Here is an 18,806-nt window from a genome sequence, read left to right as displayed (position 1 = left end):
ACCAATCACAGGCGGCAGCGTCACCGGCGTCGCCACGCCCCCTCTTTTTCCCATAGTAATACGCGGCTCTCGGATTGGAGCAAAATGACGGACTGCTGGCCAACTGCGAGCAGTAGCGCTTTTTGTGAGCCCCGCCTCCTGTCTCCCTTTGCCAATCCCTAAAAGCGGTAGCCCCTCTTACCTAATCTCGAGCCAATCATCGGGAGTTTTACGGCAGTCCTTGTCTGGGGAACTGGAGGGTTAGGTTTTTTCAAAGTCTGGGGTCAACTGCAACTGAATCTTTACTGAGCCCTCACCATGGATATTAGCCGAGAGAAATTCAGTGTTATACTTCCGAGGCGGGGGCTGTCAACGTGAGAGCCGAGAAGCGCCACGTGATCTCGCGTCCGCCCGGTCCGAATCTCGGCCAGCCGCTGGAAGAGGCCGCTCTAGGCCTCCCGGCGGACTGGAGTCTCGCCTGCTGTGCTTCCGCGCCTGCGCCGTGGCTCCCCTCAGCCTCCGCAGAGGAAGACTCTGCGCAGGCGCAGGCGGGTGTCAGGACAGTCCCTCGCGTCCCGCCCCCTGCTCTGCTTGGGCGCTCACTGCAGGTAACGTCCAGGGCCGGTGGTCTGTGGGGGTGGGGCGTCCCGGGTTGACCTATGACACCCTTCCCATTTAAGAGAGGAGGGCTCCAGGACTCCCCATTTGAGAGGGGTCTCGGGTTCTCCCCCTTTGGAGGGGAGTCGTCCCATGCCCTCCACTTTAAGGGAGGAGGTCCTCCGGCCTCCCCATTTGAGGGGGAGGGTACCAGATTGTCCCCAGTTGGGGAGGGGGCCCTATGGCCTCATTTGCTTCTCCCCGTGTAAAGCGGCGGGTCATGCAGCCTCCCCAGTGGGAAAGGTCTGGGGGGCCGTAGAGCACGGCCTCCTTTTGCGGGGGAGGGGGCTCAGTGCTCACGGCTTCCCTTCTGGAGGAGGGTCTGACAACTTCCCTGTTGGGGGGGGTCGTCATATGGCCCTTCCGAGTGGGGAGGGTCTGGGGTAAGCTCCCTGCAGGTCAGTGAGTGCCCCCCCCTAACACTTAACCCAAATCTGTCTCCCTGTCCCCTGTCCTGGGGTTGTGCCCCTGGGCTTGACCCGGGTGGGAATCCCAGGGGTCTGGAGGGTACAGCAGATGCTGGATCCCAAAGGCACTAGGCAATGGGGGAGTGATGGGAAGCTGGGGGGTCTCTGGGAGGGTGCTTTAGTGGTCCAGCTTGCCCCTTCTGCCTTAAAACCCACCATCTTTTCACTTTTGAGGATGATTTCAAAACAAAACAAAAGGAGAAAAGTTAGGACAGCTTTGGGGACCTCAGATTTCATCCTGTCTAACCTCTCATTCAGGGAGCCTGTGCTTGAAGCCAGGGGAAACTAATCAGGAAACTTTTCTTATATTGAACCTGACATCTACTTCTGCTTTCTCCCATTTGTCGGAATTGTACCCTCAGCAACTAAACACAAGTTCCATCCCTTTTCCTCACAGCAGCCTTTCAAGTGTATGCAGACAATTGTCATGTTCCCTCTATGTTTTTTTCTTCTCCAAAATAAACATCTCTGGTTCCCTCAATCCATCCTCATGTGACAGACATAGTTTTCAGTTCTTTTAACCGCCTTGTTGTTAAGTTGGCTTGTCTTCCAAGGATTCCAGAGGGGAAAGATTTCAGCACAATAGCCTAGTTGATGTGCTTCAGAGGCAGAATTTATTCCAACCTTATTTCATTTTATTAACAGTTTGGGAAATTATTCAGTGAAGAAGAATAGATAACTTTTCCAAAATAGCACTAGAGCCTTTAAAAAAAAATCTTTAGTCTTTAGTTTTTCCCACAGGGAAGGAAAGAAAGGTACATAACATTCCATTGATGGTTTTTGAAATGTTTCTGCCCCTCGGTTTCCTCAGAATGACCAATATAGCCCTGTGACATTTTCCTCATCCAGGAGATTCAGTAGCAAGGAGGAATACTCTTATGGACAGCAGGGATGTAGGTGAATACTAGCATGTATCTGACTGTGTGGAGGTTGAGGAGAAGGCAAGATAAAACAGGGCTGGAAAATGGAGAAACAAGCAAGATAAAACAGGGCTGGAAAATGGAGAAACAAGCAAGATAAAACAGGGCTGGAAAATGGAGAAACAAACTCCCCTGTCCCTTAAATTCTTAGAAGAAACCTATGGAACTGAGGAAGTTTTCCCTCTGGATCACCTTAGCCCTAGGCAGCATCAGCAGACCTGCCATGGAACATCTTCAGGCCATTTCCATTTTGTAGATATGCTGATGGTCTCAGAAATTTCTCTCTGTCATCAGTGACTTGGCTTCCCCTGGCATCACTGCCATTCGATGTCCTCAGCGAGCCCATCCAGGGTAAGATTTCTGTTGGAGATCCCTCATGCCCCTTCCACGTTACTTTCCGGTACCTTCATAGTCCTGGTAATGCACTTCAGGTGATTTGCCATGATCTTGGAACAAGGTCGTGAATCTCCAAACAGTCAGGTGAGTCTGTATCACAACCAGAAAAGGTCACTGATTGCCTTTTTCTAAATTTATGGCAGCTTTTCAGTGTTCCTTTTAAAATGGGACATGATAAATAGTCTGACCGTGGTAGAGCACAGCTGGCCTATAGACGTCTGTGTTCTGGACTTGATAAGGCAGGCTAAGGGCCTGTTCCGTCCAGACTTAACTTAGGTGTCATTGATGTGTGAAGCTTTTCTGGATCACCTCTGCTGTTAATGATCTCTTTTTGAATTATCCTATTTTCAAATTAGCTTATCCCCATCTGTATCTGTTATATCCCTCTCAGTAGAGTATAAGCTCACTGAGGGTAAGAACCGGCCTCCCCAGTGTTTAGTGTGTAGAAGGCTCTGTATAAAAGGTCTCTTGAATGACTTGCCTTGTTTTTTTTGTCTGATACTTTCACACTTGTATTACATTGAGATCATGATAATCTCAAGTCCTCCAGTCTCATCTGCTTTTTCTCTCAGATCTGTGATCTCATGGATCCAGGCAATCTCACTGGCATTGCGGATTGCCACCCATCCATCCCTTTCCTGTATGACTCTTTTCCGTGTCCTTCCATAAATTTGCTAGCAGAGGTCCATTTAATCTGTTGGCAGTCTCCTTTACTTTCTCCTGACATCTGAGGACATCATTGGAGCCCTCGGGCTGTCTATCTGTCATTCCTCACCATGTAACTGATCCGTCTTCCATTTCTATCACAATTTCCCTGATGGTATCCTAACTCCTATTCATCCGAGTTCTTCATTGGTTTGTGTCGTATGTTGCAACCTGCCCCCAACCACCCTTATGACAACCACTCTGTGTGTCATTTTTAATTCTTCAGGGATTATTGTGCACTATGTCTCACAACCACACAAATGGACATTAACAACTGTTGTTAATAAGATGGACTTTTGTTTCTGGGATAAGTTTGTGAACTTTGTAATTTCCTGGAGGCAACCCAGCTGACTCTTCTACTATTTAATTGTGGCCCCAACTGCTTTATTTGTATTATTTCTCCCAGATACACATACTGATGGACGGGAGTTAGGATTTGTCCATTTAACTGCATGTCATAATCTGAGTAATAAATATTCTTCATCCATTTGGTTTTTGTCGTGTGCATAGTCAGGCCAACCTCTCATAAGCAGTTAGGGAGCTTTTCCATCACAGTGGCCAATACTACTGGCAAGCGTGCATCGTCCTGTTGCGTGCCTCACTTGATGTTTTTGATCACAGGGTCGCTGGTCATGATTATCTCTTATGTCTTTTGCCTCTTTTTGTATCTCCAGCACTTGGCACAGTGCCTGGCATTTAGTAGATCCTGGAAATGTGCTTATTGACCGGCTGACTGACTGATTGGGTGGGAGACACCTTCTAGGAAAGAGCCGTGCTCAAGGTGGCATTTTTCTCTGCCAAATCACATGCTTTTAAAAAGCCAACAAATAAGCACCATATATTCTGTCTTTTGTGTAATGGTACAGATGTGGTCCACTGGGAAATAGTGCTTGCCAAAGGCTGCTGGTTTGCCGCTAACGCCCTTAATTCTGAGGATGCCGACAGTGCCTGTGGAGGCGATTCTCAGGGAAGTTGTAAAGTTGGCACGTGGGTGGGTGGGCAGCAGCAGCAGCCGCCATTGTTCTCTTGCTCACCTGTGTTTGGTATTGATGGGGCCGAGATTTTGTTTCTCACCATTGGTATTTTCCCCCTTTGAGAATCGATCCCTCATCGCCCTCCTAATGGTGCTTGCTTTGGTGTGGACCTCCTCTTGGCACTCTTACCTGCATCTAGCCTTCTTCTACCCCTTAAAAGTCCATCCAGGGTCACTGTCAGAGGCCAAGTACACTGACTCCACTGTTGTTGATGGAGAAAAAACTGGATTGCGAAAGTCTTGGCAGCTTTTCCGTTTGTCTTCTGGGTTTTGTTTTCACCCTTCAATGTCCTGGAGATGATAACTCTGCCTCCTCTGGTCTCGGCAGGCTCTCCTCAGGCTGGCTTTTCCGCTCATGGTCGTCCATTCTTTGTGAGATTGTCTTACGACATAGAAGACTCCCAGGGCTGTTGCACACGAACTCCTTTTAAACCATTTCCATGATCTGCTGTCTTTCCCTAACCCTGCAGGACTTTATAATGCCTGAGAGACGATAGGTGTATCATTGAACTCTTGACCTCAGTTTCCTCACTTGTCAGATGAAGGGAGTAGACTCCGCCACTGAGTTCCTTTCTGTAATCTTACAAAATCATTGCATTAATTTCAGCCAAACACACTAGGCTTCTTATGGGCTAGCACCTGGTGACAGAGAATGAGCCTAACCCCATAGGCACAAATTCCCGCTTCTTGCACTTCCTTCGTCTGAAACAGCTAGCACGAACCGTGCAGGTAGGAATTGTTTGGGTTAAGTAGTACCGGCTGGCTGTGATTCGATGTTGCCAAAACTCTGCTGGCCTCTCTGCGCTGCTTCCGTCTGTTGTTCACTTGAAAATAGTTAAATATGTTGTCAGCGTCTCGCTGGTAAATGTATGCATGTTTTTGTTTCCAGTTGATTTACACAGAAACTTTGTTTCCTAGATTTGCAAAGGAGCCTCTTAAGACACAGATGGTGTCTGGATTAAAATGGAGCACTCAGCTGTCCACCTGTGGGTGAGAACAGAACCGTTTATAGTGGGCACTTTGCCCCTGCCTCCTCCAGCCAAATTCAGCCTTCACTATCTTAGAAAGATATCCACTTATGTTCGAACCCGAGCCAGAGAGGGAGGTTTCCCACGCCTCTTCTGGCCCACGTGGAGGCACATCGCCTGTGGGAAGCTACAGTTGGCCAGGGACATTGCTTGGCTTTACTTTGAAATCTTTGATAGTCTGGTGCCGAGGACCCCAGAGGAGCATCTGGAGTGGGCCGAATTGGTATCCAGCTGCACGTGTGAGGAGGATGTGGAGAAGCAGAGGAGTAAGGTAGGTATTTGTCCCAATATTTTTGTGGTTCAAACAGTGTAGAAACCACAGTTTGTACAATTGCAGCGTGTAGGTTGGGGAGGCCAACTGTGGCCTCAGAGCAGTTGGCGACTTTGGTTCTGAATTAATCTTAGCCGGTCCAGCATCATGACAGTCACCGTATCCAGCAGCAGAGCAGGGATCGCATGGAGGAGGGAAGCAGTTTGGGGGTGGCAGCTTCTTAGCCCAGAAGGGAAGACTAATTATTTTTTCTGTGTAGTGAGTAGGTTGAAGAGCTAGTTAATTTTTCAAATGAAACTACTCTAAATTCAGAATCCTTGGAAGCAGGGCCAGCCCCAGGCTGTGGTCTCATTGATGGAAGAAGCTCTTTGTCTTCAGGAGCTTCCTGGGGCACCAAGAGGTGGATTTCCCTGTAGGAATAAATAATCGTCAGAAGCTTCAACCCACAGATCAGGTCTGGTCAGCTCTTTCTGACTCTGAGGCAGGCTCTGTCCTCTCAGTCTGTAGCATATCACACAATCGTGCGAATAAACCTAAAAACAACAAAAGGCAGAAAATGTTTAGTTCTGGTGATGGAGTGATCGAGAAAAAAGATCAGCCAGGAAAAGTAACTGTTTCCTAACTTCCAGCTTAGTATGCCCTATTTTTTCATTTTCAATGTGCTGTATGTGAAATAACTCACATTGGATAGTCAGCTAAAGAACCATTGCTACCTTGTGGTGAGCTAGAAAAAAAGAACAGGATGCCAGCTTAGAATTTTGACCAGGAAACTGAAATGAAGAAAACTCTTGAGGGGAAAATGAGAATGCCCCAGAGTCAAGTAGCAGCCTGGTCCCAGACGTCGTGGATGGTGTATATGGATTTCTGTCCTTTATTTGCTATTCCACATACCATGTGAGGTTAGATATACTCACATTTTTTGAAAATCGCATTTCCCAAATACCTCTTGACTTTTCAGGATTACCCCATGTGTAACATAATTGGGTTGGTCTCTTGGCAAGAAGTGCTCCATTCTCTCCTGTTTAGAATCAACTCTTTGTTCCCTTTAAATTTCAGTAAGGGACTGTGTTCTCGACAAGTATCAGCCTTTGGTGTCTAGAGGGGTTCAGGTACATTTGTGAATGACTTAGTGTGAACCTGTTACCATTCTGGAAAAACAAATCTAAAGGGATGCTCTGGAAGACAGACCAGGGGACGTGAAATTGTTCCTACATTGTCCAGGACACCTAATTACCCAAATGATGGCCAGAGTATTAAATACTAAAGCAAATTTGGCTCACCATCTGACTAACAAGTTTGAATGGATCATAAGAAATAGGGCATTTTGACCATCTTCTACTTGTGCAAACGTACTCATCTTTTTGAAATGCTTTGTTCTTTTGTTTTTGTCTCTGTTCTACCAGAATCATGACATGCTCAGGAAGGAGGGCTTCTCAGAAATTTCAGACTTCCTTGTATTTTTTCAGTTTCGTTTAGATTTAACTGTTAGTGGGGCCTGTGAATTATACATAATATAGAATTTGATTTTAAGATGATAATCAGGTTTTGTTAGAATGATTTTTGACTTTATAACTTTTAAAACAAAGAACTTGAAAAAATTTTACTAAATAGAACATTTTGTTGTCATTTTTGGGAGGGACATTGGAAGCCCCTCAGCTGTGTATCTGCATGCTTTTTAGGTAATTGGTTCAATTTTTGAAAGCTCTGCAGCTTTTTAACTAAAACACATATGAATACATGTGAATGATTCTCACACTTCGGCTGTTTATCTTCTGGTGAAATGAATACAGCCGTGCTCTATTTTGATGTAGCCTGGTGGTTGTTTTTGTCGATAGACAGGTTGACGGTTTCTTATTTCTTTCTTGGCCAGCTCTCAGTGGACACCCTCCAGTTCCTGCTATTTTTGTATATACAGCAGTTAAATAAAGTTTCCTTAAGAACGTCTTTGATTGGAGAAGAGTGGCCAAGTCCTAGAAACAGGTCTGCGTCCCCTGACTTGACGGGGAAATCCATCTGTCATAATAAGGTATTTACTGTGGTTCCGACATTGTGATTGCCTTGTGAACAGACCCCACGTCGACCAGACTAGCTGTGTGATCCATTAGTCTGAGATTCATTTTTGAGTCAGTAATCTGCTGGTGAGAGAGGAGAGGGGCCCCCAGCTTTCCTGTACTGACTGGTGGAGAAGCCGCCCACATTTCCGTGTGGTTCACTTTTCCATCCTTTAAAAATACGTGAGCCCTTGCCATTTGCATATTTGATAAGATTATTGTTATCTTTGCAAAATGCTTTTGAACTCCCATTAATACATTTATTATCGACCAGTCAATCAAAAAAAGTATTTATTCAGCACCTACTCTATGCCAGGCGCTGGGATCAAATGGGTAGTGTCAGTCTTCAGGTGATTTTGCAGTCCAAAGCTAAATTTAACAATGTCCTGTGAACATGGAACATTTAAAATTGATATATGGTGACTTTTTTGAAAGATGGTTCACCTGTGTCTCTAAAAGGATTTTGGAAAGTTTGAAGTGCTATAGGAAAAGCCATATGAGCTGCGGCTCTTTTCATCCAAATGTCATTATCTCTTTTCATGTTGGGAATGTTTATTTTTGCTTTGTCTGACACATGATTGATAGAACAGTTTTGTCCTCACCCCTCATTTGGAGTCTCTGAATGGTTTTGTTTTTCAGGTGTGCTCCTTATAAGCAGCGCATTGTGGGGTGCTACAGTGTCACTCTCTTGTTTTGTTGGATGGCCCCCAAAGGGGCAGACTTGAGTTCTGTGGCAAGCCTGTGGGCTGGGTGAGGCAGCCCTGCCATAGCATGTGAGCTGAGTTGTTACATGCCGTGGTTCTTAGTGTCAGGCCGTGGAGACCGATGAAATTGTACCATCTTGTGCATAATTCCTATTTTGTAGATGTTTGAGAGGTCGTGAGGATCAAAAAAGTATCTAATCCTTCATTCCGTGATCCCAGGAGAAGCAGCACGATGCCAGCTTTGGAGTCAGGAAGACCTCGCTTTCAGTCCTGGTTCTGACACTTACTAGCTGTGTGACTCTGGACAAATCACTTCCTCTCTCACTGCCATAAACGGCTCTCTCAGAATATGGCTTCTCTATGAAGTCCTGACCCGTATCGCATGGATGAAATTAGTGGGTTAGATCCCCCTGAAAGAAGGGCCGGGATGTGCCGGGGAAATTGTTGTGGTATTTGGAAATGATGTTCTTAGGACCTGGACCCCTACTGAGATGCCTGTTGTGTTGTGACTTCGTCTGGTCCGGTGGGGGTCCTTGCCCCTCTTGAAGCTACACACTGCATGGATTCTACCAAAGGGTGGTGAAGTAACTGTTCTTTGACGATTAAGGAATGTGTTTCCTAAGCCAGCCAAATGTCTGTTTTGAGTAATTGTTTGCATTTGTAGTGTGTTTGATCTGCGACTTTAAGGGTGCTTTGGTGAAAATCCGTCTTCGGATGCCTTTTTCTCCCCATCTTGCAGACACTCTTCAGAAAGAATTTATTTGATCCTATGTTTTGTTGTTGTGGCTGTTGAGTCACCCGTGGACTGTAATGCCCATGGGGTTTTCTTGGCAAAGATACTACAGTGGTTTGCCATTTCCTTCTCCAGTTCATTTTACAGATGAGGAAACTGAGGCAAACAGCTTATGTGACTTGCCCAGGGTCACACAGCTAGTAAGTGTCTGAGGCTGGATTTGAAGTCAGGTCTTCTTGACTCCAGGACCGGCATTCTATCCACGGAGTCACCTAGTTGCCTCCAGTCCAGGGGTGGGGAACCTTTGGCCTTGAGGCCACATGTGGCCCTCTAGGTCCTCAGGTATGTCCCTTTGACTGAAAGAAGTTGGATTTAAAGTTTGGATTCAGTCAAAGGGCTTCACTTGAGGACCTGGAGGGCCACAGGTTCCCCACCCCTGCTCCAGTCCAGTGTTTATGTCTTATGAAAGCTCTTCCCTTCACTAAGGCTGCTTTCTTGTGATTTTTTTAGACCTGGAATGATTGCAGCCACCAGGCCTTTGTCTATAATCACCTGTCCAACCTCCTGGAGCTCCTTTTGGACCCAGAGCAGCTCACCGATGCCTCCCACTCCACCCACAAAAGCCTGGTCTCTCCCGAAGCTGTGCAGGCTCTCAGCTTTCTCATTGAAGGCACAGTCAGCAAAGCCAGAAAGGTCTATCCGCTCCACGAGCTTGCACTGTGGCAGCCCCTGCATTCAGAAAGCGGCTTCTCCAAGACTTCCAAAACCTTCTCTTTCTCCAAGCTGGAAGCCTGGCTTAAGTGCTGTTTGACCACAAACCCGTTTGGCACATCTGCCTGCCTCAAGACTGGGAAGAAGTTGGCTTGGGCCCAGCAAGGTAGGTTCTAAGGCCTCGTGCGTCTCCAGTGGAATGGCTTGTTGTTCCTGGGGTCTACGTGGCCCTGTGTCTTCCGTGTCTAACCTCAAAAAAGAAAGATACCCAGGAGGGGCAAAGTCCCTCTTTTGCTTGGAGACTTTTGTCGTAAAGTACACCAATCTCAAGGAGATGGTCTAAGATATTTAAACAAATGTCTGTTATTCTGCTCTTCCTATTTTCGTTCGTTCAAGGCCGTTTCTGTTGCGTCTAGAGACTTATCTGGGACTGTGATGCTGAAGTTCCAGTGTGATACATTCTGCTTTGCCCTTGATGCTGAAATGAATTAGTTAAAAACATTTTTTAATTGATCTTTTCCAGTCTCATCTTTCAATGACGACCTGGGGAAGCCTTTGCTGGTTCTCTCATCGGCCTTTATTTCAGCTAATTCTTCCCTCTTCTCCCTTGTTTCTTCCTCCTTTTGAAGCCACGTTGCTCATCAAATCCAACTGCTTCCTCTTATTTATGAAGCAATCATGTTCAATCATCCTTCTCTGAGATTTTGCTAATAAATTTCTGTTCTAAACTGGTGTCATTGGAGGCTATATTTCTTGACCCGGCTGGTAGTTCATGGTTTTTGTTAACGGAAGCCGTTTTTAGGCTCTTTGGGGCTCCCTGTTAAGGCATTTGATTTATATTGGTTAAACTTTTGCTTGAAACTTGTAATTCGTGTCTTTGTCCTTTCTTTCATCCGTTTCCCATTTTTCAGTGTCAGTGACCTGTTTAAATAGGTCAGGCTGCAGTTGCCTTCATTACACTGTATTCTCCTCATTTTTATGCCTCTCGTTTCACTATTAATTTTGATCTTTTCTCTAACAAGTCAGTAGTCTGACTCTACGCAGCTGATTTGAGAACAACTCCCACTGGAGTAATGAGTCGTTTCAGGTAATCAGTATTGTTTTTTGGTAGTGTTACTGGTGCTTGCCAAGTGTAGCACCTTCCGAAGCTCTTTTTAAAGAAAGTGTTCGTAGTGTCTAGACTGGACACTCACATACAGTGGCCTCTCGCCTGCCTTACTCGTGACTAAGATTTTCCAGCTGGCTATTTCTCAGTCATTACTTTTATCCACTTTTATTTGTATTTGATGTTACTCAGGTAGGTTGATTTGATTTGGTTGTTCTTTTTGGATTCTTTGCAGAATCCTCTGCTTTTTCATCTGTGTATGTAATCAATTAATAAACATTTATTAAGCACCTACTGTATGCCAGGCACTGTGGTAAGTACTGGGGATATAGAAGGAAGCAAAAGACAGTCCCTAACCTCAAGGAGCTCACATTCTAATGAGGGAGAGAACATGCAAACAAATAGAGACAGAAGAGGCTATATCCTGGATAAGTAAGGGAAATCACTAGAATTAAGAGGGGTTGAGAAGGCTTTCTGTAGAATGGATTTAGGAGGCCAGGGAGGTCAGTAATCATAGCAGAGGAGGGAGAGCGTTCCAGGCATTGGGGGCAGCACTTAAAAGGCCCAGAGCCAAGAGATGGTGAATCTCATTGGTGGACCAGCCAGGAGGCTAGGAGCACTGCATCCAGGGGCATATGTTGGGGTGTCCTGTGTGAAAAGAATGGAAAGGCAGCAGGGAGCCAGGTTGCGAAGGGCTTTGAATGGCAAGCAAAAGGTTTTCTCTTTGTTCCTGGAGGCCGCAGGGAGCCCCTGGAGTTTGTGGGGAAATTCTTTTCGTGGCTGAATGGAGGATGGGCTGGAGTGGGGAGAGACCCTGGAGGCAAGCACCCCAACAGCTAGTGCAGTAATCCAGGCAGTTGTTTTCACGGTGGAGTCTTTGCAGCACTTACCCGGCATGCTGCAATACAAAGGGATCCAAAAATCCCAGGAAATTAATGTTTCTTGTTGCCCTTGGGCAATTCAGCTCCTTGATTTGCCCCTGCAAACAGAACCTGTGGGCCTTCCTCCCTTTTAGTTACAGCTCACTGTTGTCTTCCGGTCTCGGTTGTAGCAAGCGTGTCAAAGTTGATCCAGTTCATTTCCTATAACAGTATGTTCACGTGATGACTGTTGAGCCAGGATCTCATGCTTAAAGGACCAGCAGCTCAGTAAAGCTGGAGGTGAGAGTGAGGAAGGTGAGGGTAGGATTGGGGGCTTTAGGAATATGGAAGGTATTTGGAACAGGGCACAGGATGAATTCAGCAGATATTAAAAAGCTCTGCTTGGAAGCAGTGAAGGCCCATTTCAGTTTAGGAGCATGAATTTGTTGTGCCAAATCCACGTGATTCTGCAGCTTTTTCCAGCAATGCTCAGCAGCTTAGCAACAAGGAAAGCAGATGGTGGGTTTGACCCCAGCTGTTGGATTGGCCTTGGGGAGATCGGATCTCCGGAACTGGAGACTTTTGGACTCTAAGAAGAGACTGTCTGGCTCAGTTGGGAAATGAAACATGGTTTCTGGTGGGCCCTGGGTCACATTTTGTGACCTTGTTTCGCCTCATTGTAAAGCGTGCTTGTTGCATGTACATGAATATCTCTTGACACTAATGCTCCATTGTAAACTGTTTCATTAAACTGTATCGTATGTGTGTGTGTGTGTGTGTGTGTGTTTGTTTGCAGTTGAAGGAACTACCAAGAGAGCCAAGATTGCGTGTAACACACACGTGGCCCCCAAGATACACCGCATTGTGGTAATGACCCAGGTGTACAAGCAGACATTGGCCAAGAGCTCAGAGACCTTAGTCGGGGCCCACGTGAAGATTCACCGTTGCAATGAATCTTTTATATACCTTCTGTCCCCCTTACGGTAAGCAAGCTCGTCTGAGCGCTCTTGCGTTTCTTTTGATCCGGGAGTGGTATGCTCTTTGTTTTGTGACATTTCCCATTGGTCCAGGTGCTCTACTTTCATAAAGTGAGGGGCCTCTGGTTGACGCTTGCTGCTGTTCTGTTTCTCAGATCTGTGACCGTGGAGAAGTGCAGGAGCAGCACTTTGGTCCTGGGGCCTGTGCAAACCACTCTTCACCTCCACAGCTGTGACAACGTGAAGGTCATCGCTGTTTGCCATCGTCTGTCCATCTCTTCCACCACGGGCTGCACCTTTCACGTCTTGACACCCACACGCCCTCTTCTCCTGTCTGGTAATCAGATGGTAACATTCGGACCTTTCCATACTCATTACCCAATGCTTGAAGACCACATGGCTAAGACCGGACTTGCCACCGTGCCCAACTACTGGGACAAGCCGATGGTTGTGTGCAGGGAGCATGACGATGCCAGGATCTTCCGACTCTTGTCCCCCTGTGAGTTCTATGTGTTTGTGATTCCGTTTGAGATGGAAGGGGACACAACAGAGATTCCCGGGGGTCTCCCACCAGCCTATCAGAAGGCACTGAGCCAACGAGAACAGAAGATACACATCTGGCAGAAGACGGTGAAGGAGGCAGGTTTGACAAAGTGAGTGAGTCCTTCCTAGTAGCAAAAATACGTTTGTTGCATAAAATAACCAGCTTCTTTGCAAATCATCGACACTGCAATCTTCCTGTTAAGAGGACCCAAGTCTTCCCTCAAAGTCTTGGAGTACAGACTTGTTTGTGTCCATTTGTTTCAGCAGAGCGCGTCTCCTGAATGCTGTACGCCCGCTCTTCTTAAACTTGGGTCAAGACTCCCAAGTTTAAGGAGCCCTGCTGTACACCACGTATACCGTGGCAGCTCGGGGCAAACATCCTACCTGTGAGTAGTTGATAATGCAGGTGGGGAAATAAGGTTGACGCACAAGAAGCAACCAAAGAATTTTACCAGACAATAGAAAATTAAGTGCTGGGTTGTATGGTACAGACAGTAACGGTGGATGAAATTCAGCAAAAGAAATTAGCCTTATCATCAGAGATGTGTTAGGGCAGAGACAGAGCTTGAATTAGATCTTGAGCTGTAAAATTTGAGTGCGTGACTGAAAAAGCATTTATTAATCACTTACTGCTCTGTGCCAGGCACTGTGTTGAATGCTAGGGATACAGATACAAGCAGGCGAGACAGCGCATACTGCCTTCAAAGAGCTTACGTTCCAATGAAAAAAGACATGGCCAGGGAGAGCTGTTTTGGAACAGCATTCCCAAGTAGGCACAGGAGCACAAGCAAAGGTGTGAAAGCTCAAGAGAGCGTGGGGAGGTCAGAGGTGGTGAGGAGAACAGGGGAGGCACAAGAACTGAAATAAGGTTGGTGGGGCAAGTTGTCAGAGGACTGAGTAGTTTGCACTTGATACCTAATCCTCCTAATAATGAACCTCTCATCTTTGTATTGATTTCCATGAGTTTGTGATTGGTTATCTTGGGAAGTTTGGATGACATTGGATAGCTGCTGGCAGTCGTTCAGTAAGTATCTGTTCCTTTTTGCTGAATTCAGCGACCTGAAGTTGTCACTGGTCAGTCGTCGGTCAACAGGCATTTACTGAAAGCTTGCCCCATGCCAGGCACCGGGAATTCAGAGAAAGGCCAAGAAAGGCCAAGAAAAGGGACATGGTGGCACAGTCCAAGGAATGAAGGAGGGCCGGTCTGGACCCTTCTCACAGCAGAGGTTTGGGCAGGAACTCATCAATGGAAAAAGTCAGTCAGTCAGTAAACATTTATTAAGCGCTTGCTGTATGCTGGGCTCTGTGCTAAGTGCTGGGGATACCAAAAGAGTCAAAAAGCATTCCTTGCCCTCGAGGAGCTTACAGTCTAACAGGAGAGACAAGAAACAAACAAATACATACAAAGTAAGCTCTATGCAGAATAAATTGGAAATAATTAACAGAGGGAAGGCATTGGAATTTAGAAGAGTTGGGGGAAGCTTCCAATAAAAGGAAGGATTTTCTTAGGGACTTAAAGGAAGTGAGCAAGATCAGTAATTGGAGCAGAGGAGAGAGCCAGAGAGAAGGCCCAGAACTGAGGGTGGATCAAGGATTATGGATCGGAGGGTAAGGGAGGAGGGGGCTAGGCTACGAAGGGCTTTAGATGCCAAACAGGGTTTTGTGCTTGCTTCTAGAGGCCATAGGGAGCCACTGGTGTTTATTGAGTAGGGGAGTGACATAATCAGACCTGAGTTTTAGTGGCTGAATGGAGGATGGACTGGAATGGGGAAAGACTTGAGGCAGGCAGACCCTCCCCCCGCCCAGGAAGTATTGCAGTAGTCCAGGCATGAGGTGATGAGGGCAGTGTCAGAGGAGAGAAGGGGGCATATTCAGGAGATTCTGTAGAGGTGAAATTGGCGGACCTTGACACCATATTGGATATGGGGGGTGAGAGACAGTGAGGAATCCAGGCTGACACCTGGGTAGGGAGCCTGAGGTCCTGGGCTGATGGTGATGCCCCTACAGTAATAGGGAAGGTAGGAGGGGGGAGGATTTGGGGAGAAGGTAATCTGTTTTGGACATGTTGAGTTTGAGGTGTCTCCTGGACATCCTGTTGAGGAGGGGGCTACAGGGGCGGAGGGAGAAGGCTGCTGGGGCACAGTAGTAAAGTCCGGAGTAAGTTCAGAAAGGGCTATGTCGATGTATTTTGTTGGACAGGACTTTTCTGTCCTGATCGGTCTCAGGTGAGACTGGCAGTGAGAAGGCAAAGACTGCTTTGTCTGGAGAGTTACTGGAGCACGATCTTCCTATAGAAGGATAGCAGGACAAAGAACTTTGGGTGGCACCCGGGTCTCTTGGTAAAGAGAATCCTCTGTGCCCAGGCCATTTCCTTTTTGTAGCAAAGTAATGAGCCTCATGCACTAGGAGGAAGAAATGGCTGTGCTTGATTGGAATTTTATGGAAGTCTTGGGTTTTTGGGTTGGTTTTTGTTTTGGTAGTCTAGATGTCCCCAGGATGGGGGCTGTTTAGTGGGAGAGAAAATGGAAATTTGAGAACGGCTCAGCCAATAGAGATATTCATGTGACTTGTGATGATGTGGGGTAAAAAATGTTATTATCCTTGGAGCTAATAATTCCCTGATTGTTTTTTTCCTTCCCCATCCCTATTTTCTCCATCCCCATCTTCCACATTTTAGGGATCAAAGGAAGCAATTCCAGGTGCTGGTTGAGAACAAGTTTTATGAATGGTTGATTAACACAGGACAAAGCCAGCAGCTGGACAGTCTGGTGCCTCCTGCAGCAGGTTCCAAACAGGCCGCGGGATGAGACATCCCACAAAGCCGTGGTAGGTCTTTATTTTCATAATGGGACATTTTGAAACACTTTCTATATTTTAGCAAGGAATAAATCAACAAAAAATGCTCAAGCGAAGCTGGCGGTATTAGGGCCGGCCATCCTGGCAGGATTGTCTTCTTTAAACTTCCGTCTTCAGGCTGCTTTTCTTGTCCCCGTCGTCTCTCCCACCCCCTTTAGGTCCTATTTATCCTTTATGAATCTTTTTCCAACCCTCTTCTCCTTAGTTGCTCCAGAGAGATGGCTGATTTTTCTCAGGAACACACATGTGCCTAGTACATTTCCAAACTTAACCCAAAAGAACGTTTGATTTCTGCTCCCTGGTAGCCTGTGAGCAAAATGAAAGACCACGCTGGTGGAGACAGAAACCAGGCGGACATTTCATGCTAACACGTAGGGGAAGGGGGTTATTTATCACACCGTTTTGTCTTATTCTGTTAGGTATCAAGAGAGGAATATCTGATGGGAACAGACAAGGCAGCACGGGAGATTGGAGGAACCCAGCAGGAAAAGGAATTGCACGTGAGCCCCATCTCTTTCTCCACAAAATAGATGAACATGTATTGTGAATTTTAACACAGAAAACCAATTTTAATGATTCTGGTGTGTTCCCGTCCTTTCTGAGGAAATATGAGCCAAGTGGCTGATATTAAAATGTTGATCTGTTCTGTTCCAAGCGGGGTACAGGGGACAGGACAACACATTGAAGAATTCTAGCATTTCAAGGCTAAGTTAAGAAATGAGCTGTCGGGGCAGCCATTGGCACTGGAATCCATTGGGTTTTATTGTCCTAGGGGAGACTTTTGCTTGATTTAGTCTCTTACTCTCTTCTTACAGTATAAGAGGAATTGGAAACAAACTGGCCATATACATGAGGGTCTCACAAACCAAAGAATGCCAGTTTTTATCATTTTGAAGATGGCAAAGTGGTGACAACAGTCCCATGTTATTTTTGTAGTAAAGTGTCGGGCTATAGGGTTACAAATGAACAGCCTTCATTTGGAGGCAAAGCGGTTCTGCCCCTTGTAGAGCTAATGAAAGATATTTTTTATTTGTTTACCGCAGTTTGGTATGTCTTTAAAACTTTTTTGATGGAAATATGCATATATATGTATATATATGTTATTATTTCTTGGTGTATAAAAGTTAGAAGAAATATTTTTATATGGGGATTGTTCTAATCTAGCCTTTAATCTGTGAAACAATGAAATTTTTAAAAAATAATGTTCATTTCTTATTCTCTGTTGAAAATTGTAATTAATTGTAAAAAGTATTTTTGCTTTCTCTGTGACAATATAGAGCGTCTATCTTTATGCTTGACATTTTCAAGTAGAGATATTCTGTGATGTTAAAATAAAGTTTACATTTTGTTAAGAGAAGGTTCTTTCCTTTATTTAAGGAAGAGGGGGAAATGCTTAAAGTAGTGAATTTTTTAAAAATTATTTTTATTTTTAGTTCCAAATTTTCTCCCTCCTTCTATCCCTCCCTCACCTGTTGAGAAGGGAAGAAATACATATGAAGTCATGCATAATGTATTTCCACGTTAGCCATGCGGTGAAATTAAAAAGCAAGAAAAGTAAAGAAAAAAAATATGCCTCAGTTTTCACTCTGAATCCATCAGTTCTCCCTCTGGAGGTGGATAGCATTTTTTTTATCACGAGTCCTTTGAAATCGTCACGGATCATTACATTGATCAAAGTAGCAAAGTCTCTTGCCATTGGTTATTCTGAGAGTATCGCTCTTCCTGTGTGCGGTGTTCTGGTTTTGCTCACTTCAGTTTGCATCAATTTGGATGAGTCTTTCCAGGTTTTCAGAGAGCATCCTGCTCATCATTTCTTATAGCACAATAGCGTTCCGTCACAATCACATACCACAACTTGTTCAGTCATTCCCCAAATGATAGGCATCCCCTCGATTTCTAATTCTTTGCCACTACAAAAAGAGCTGCTCTAACTATTTTTGTACTTGTGGGTCCTTTTCCCTTTCTTTGATTTCTTTGGGATACAGACCTAGTAGTGGTTTTGTTTGATCAAAGGGTATGCACAGTTTTATAGCCTTTGGGCATAGTTCCAAATTGCTCTCCAGAATGGTTGGATCAGCTTACAACTCCACCAACAATTTTTCCACGTTCCCTCTAGTATTTGTCATTTTTCTTTTCTGTCATCTTAGCCAATCTGATGGATGTGTGGTCATACCTCAGAGATGCTTTAGTTTGCATTTTTCTAATCAATAATGATTTAGAACATCTTTTCCATATGATTATTGATAGCTTTTCTTCTTTTGAAAACTGCCTGTTCATATCTTTTGACCTTTTATCAGTTGGAGAGTGGTTTTAATTTTTATAATTTTAGGCTCAATTCCCTACATATTTTGAGAAATGAGACCTTTATCAGGGAAACTTGCCATAAAAATTTTTCCCCAGTCTTCTGCTTTCCTTCTAAATTTGGCAGCATTGCTTTTGTTTGTGAAACAGCATTTTATCTAATGTAATCCAAATTATCCATTTTACCTCTGATGATCCTCTGTATCTCTTATTTGGTCATAAACTCTTCCCTTCTCTATAGATCTGACAGGTAATTCTTTTTTTCCCCATGCTTTCCTAATTTGCTTATATCCCCCTTTATGTCTAAATCATGTATCCATTCTGAGCTCATCTTGGGATATGGTGTGAAGTGTTGGTCTGTTCCCAGTTTCTGCCAGACTGCTTTCCAGTTGTCCCAGAAGTTCTGGCCAAATAGTGAGTTCTTGCCCCCAGTTCCTTGGATCTTTGTTTGTCAAACCGTAGGCTGCCATGCTTATTTGCTTCTGTCCACTGTATACTTAATCTGTTAC

The 18,806-nt window shown here is 45.2% G+C and overlaps 1 protein-coding gene across 1 annotated transcript; it reads left to right on the top strand.

Annotated features, from left to right (window-relative positions):
* The first annotated feature begins 482 nt into the window (after positions 1 to 482).
* TBCCD1 (TBCC domain containing 1) lies at positions 483 to 17,260 on the top strand. Its single transcript, XM_027861985.1, has 8 exons — positions 483 to 587; positions 5,076 to 5,456; positions 7,327 to 7,482; positions 9,455 to 9,821; positions 12,417 to 12,603; positions 12,753 to 13,250; positions 15,818 to 15,966; positions 16,416 to 17,260. The coding sequence occupies exons 2-7, from the start codon at positions 5,121 to 5,123 to the stop codon at positions 15,945 to 15,947; spliced, it is 1,674 nt and encodes a 557-aa protein (XP_027717786.1). The 5' UTR covers positions 483 to 587; positions 5,076 to 5,120; the 3' UTR covers positions 15,948 to 15,966; positions 16,416 to 17,260.
* The last annotated feature ends 1,546 nt before the right edge of the window (positions 17,261 to 18,806 follow it).

This window comes from Vombatus ursinus, unplaced genomic scaffold (genome assembly GCF_900497805.2).
Source record: "Vombatus ursinus unplaced genomic scaffold, bare-nosed wombat genome assembly UNPS02014768.1, whole genome shotgun sequence".
In the NCBI taxonomy this organism is placed as follows: domain Eukaryota; kingdom Metazoa; phylum Chordata; class Mammalia; order Diprotodontia; family Vombatidae; genus Vombatus; species Vombatus ursinus.
Note: the sequence above shows the minus strand (reverse complement) of the source record. Positions and strands in the feature narration are given on the sequence as shown.

What these genes read in the sequence shown, in the direction of transcription:
- TBCCD1 (XM_027861985.1), top strand. Translation starts at nt 5,121, where the DNA reads ATGGAGCACTCAGCTGTCCACCTGTGGGTGAGAACAGAACCGTTTATA. An exon ending in AATCCATCTGTCATAATAAG is followed by an intron (nt 7,483 to 9,454) that starts GTATTTACTGTG and finishes TGATTTTTTTAG; the next exon opens with ACCTGGAATGATTGCAGCCA. An exon ending in GTTGGCTTGGGCCCAGCAAG is followed by an intron (nt 9,822 to 12,416) that starts GTAGGTTCTAAG and finishes GTTTGTTTGCAG; the next exon opens with TTGAAGGAACTACCAAGAGA.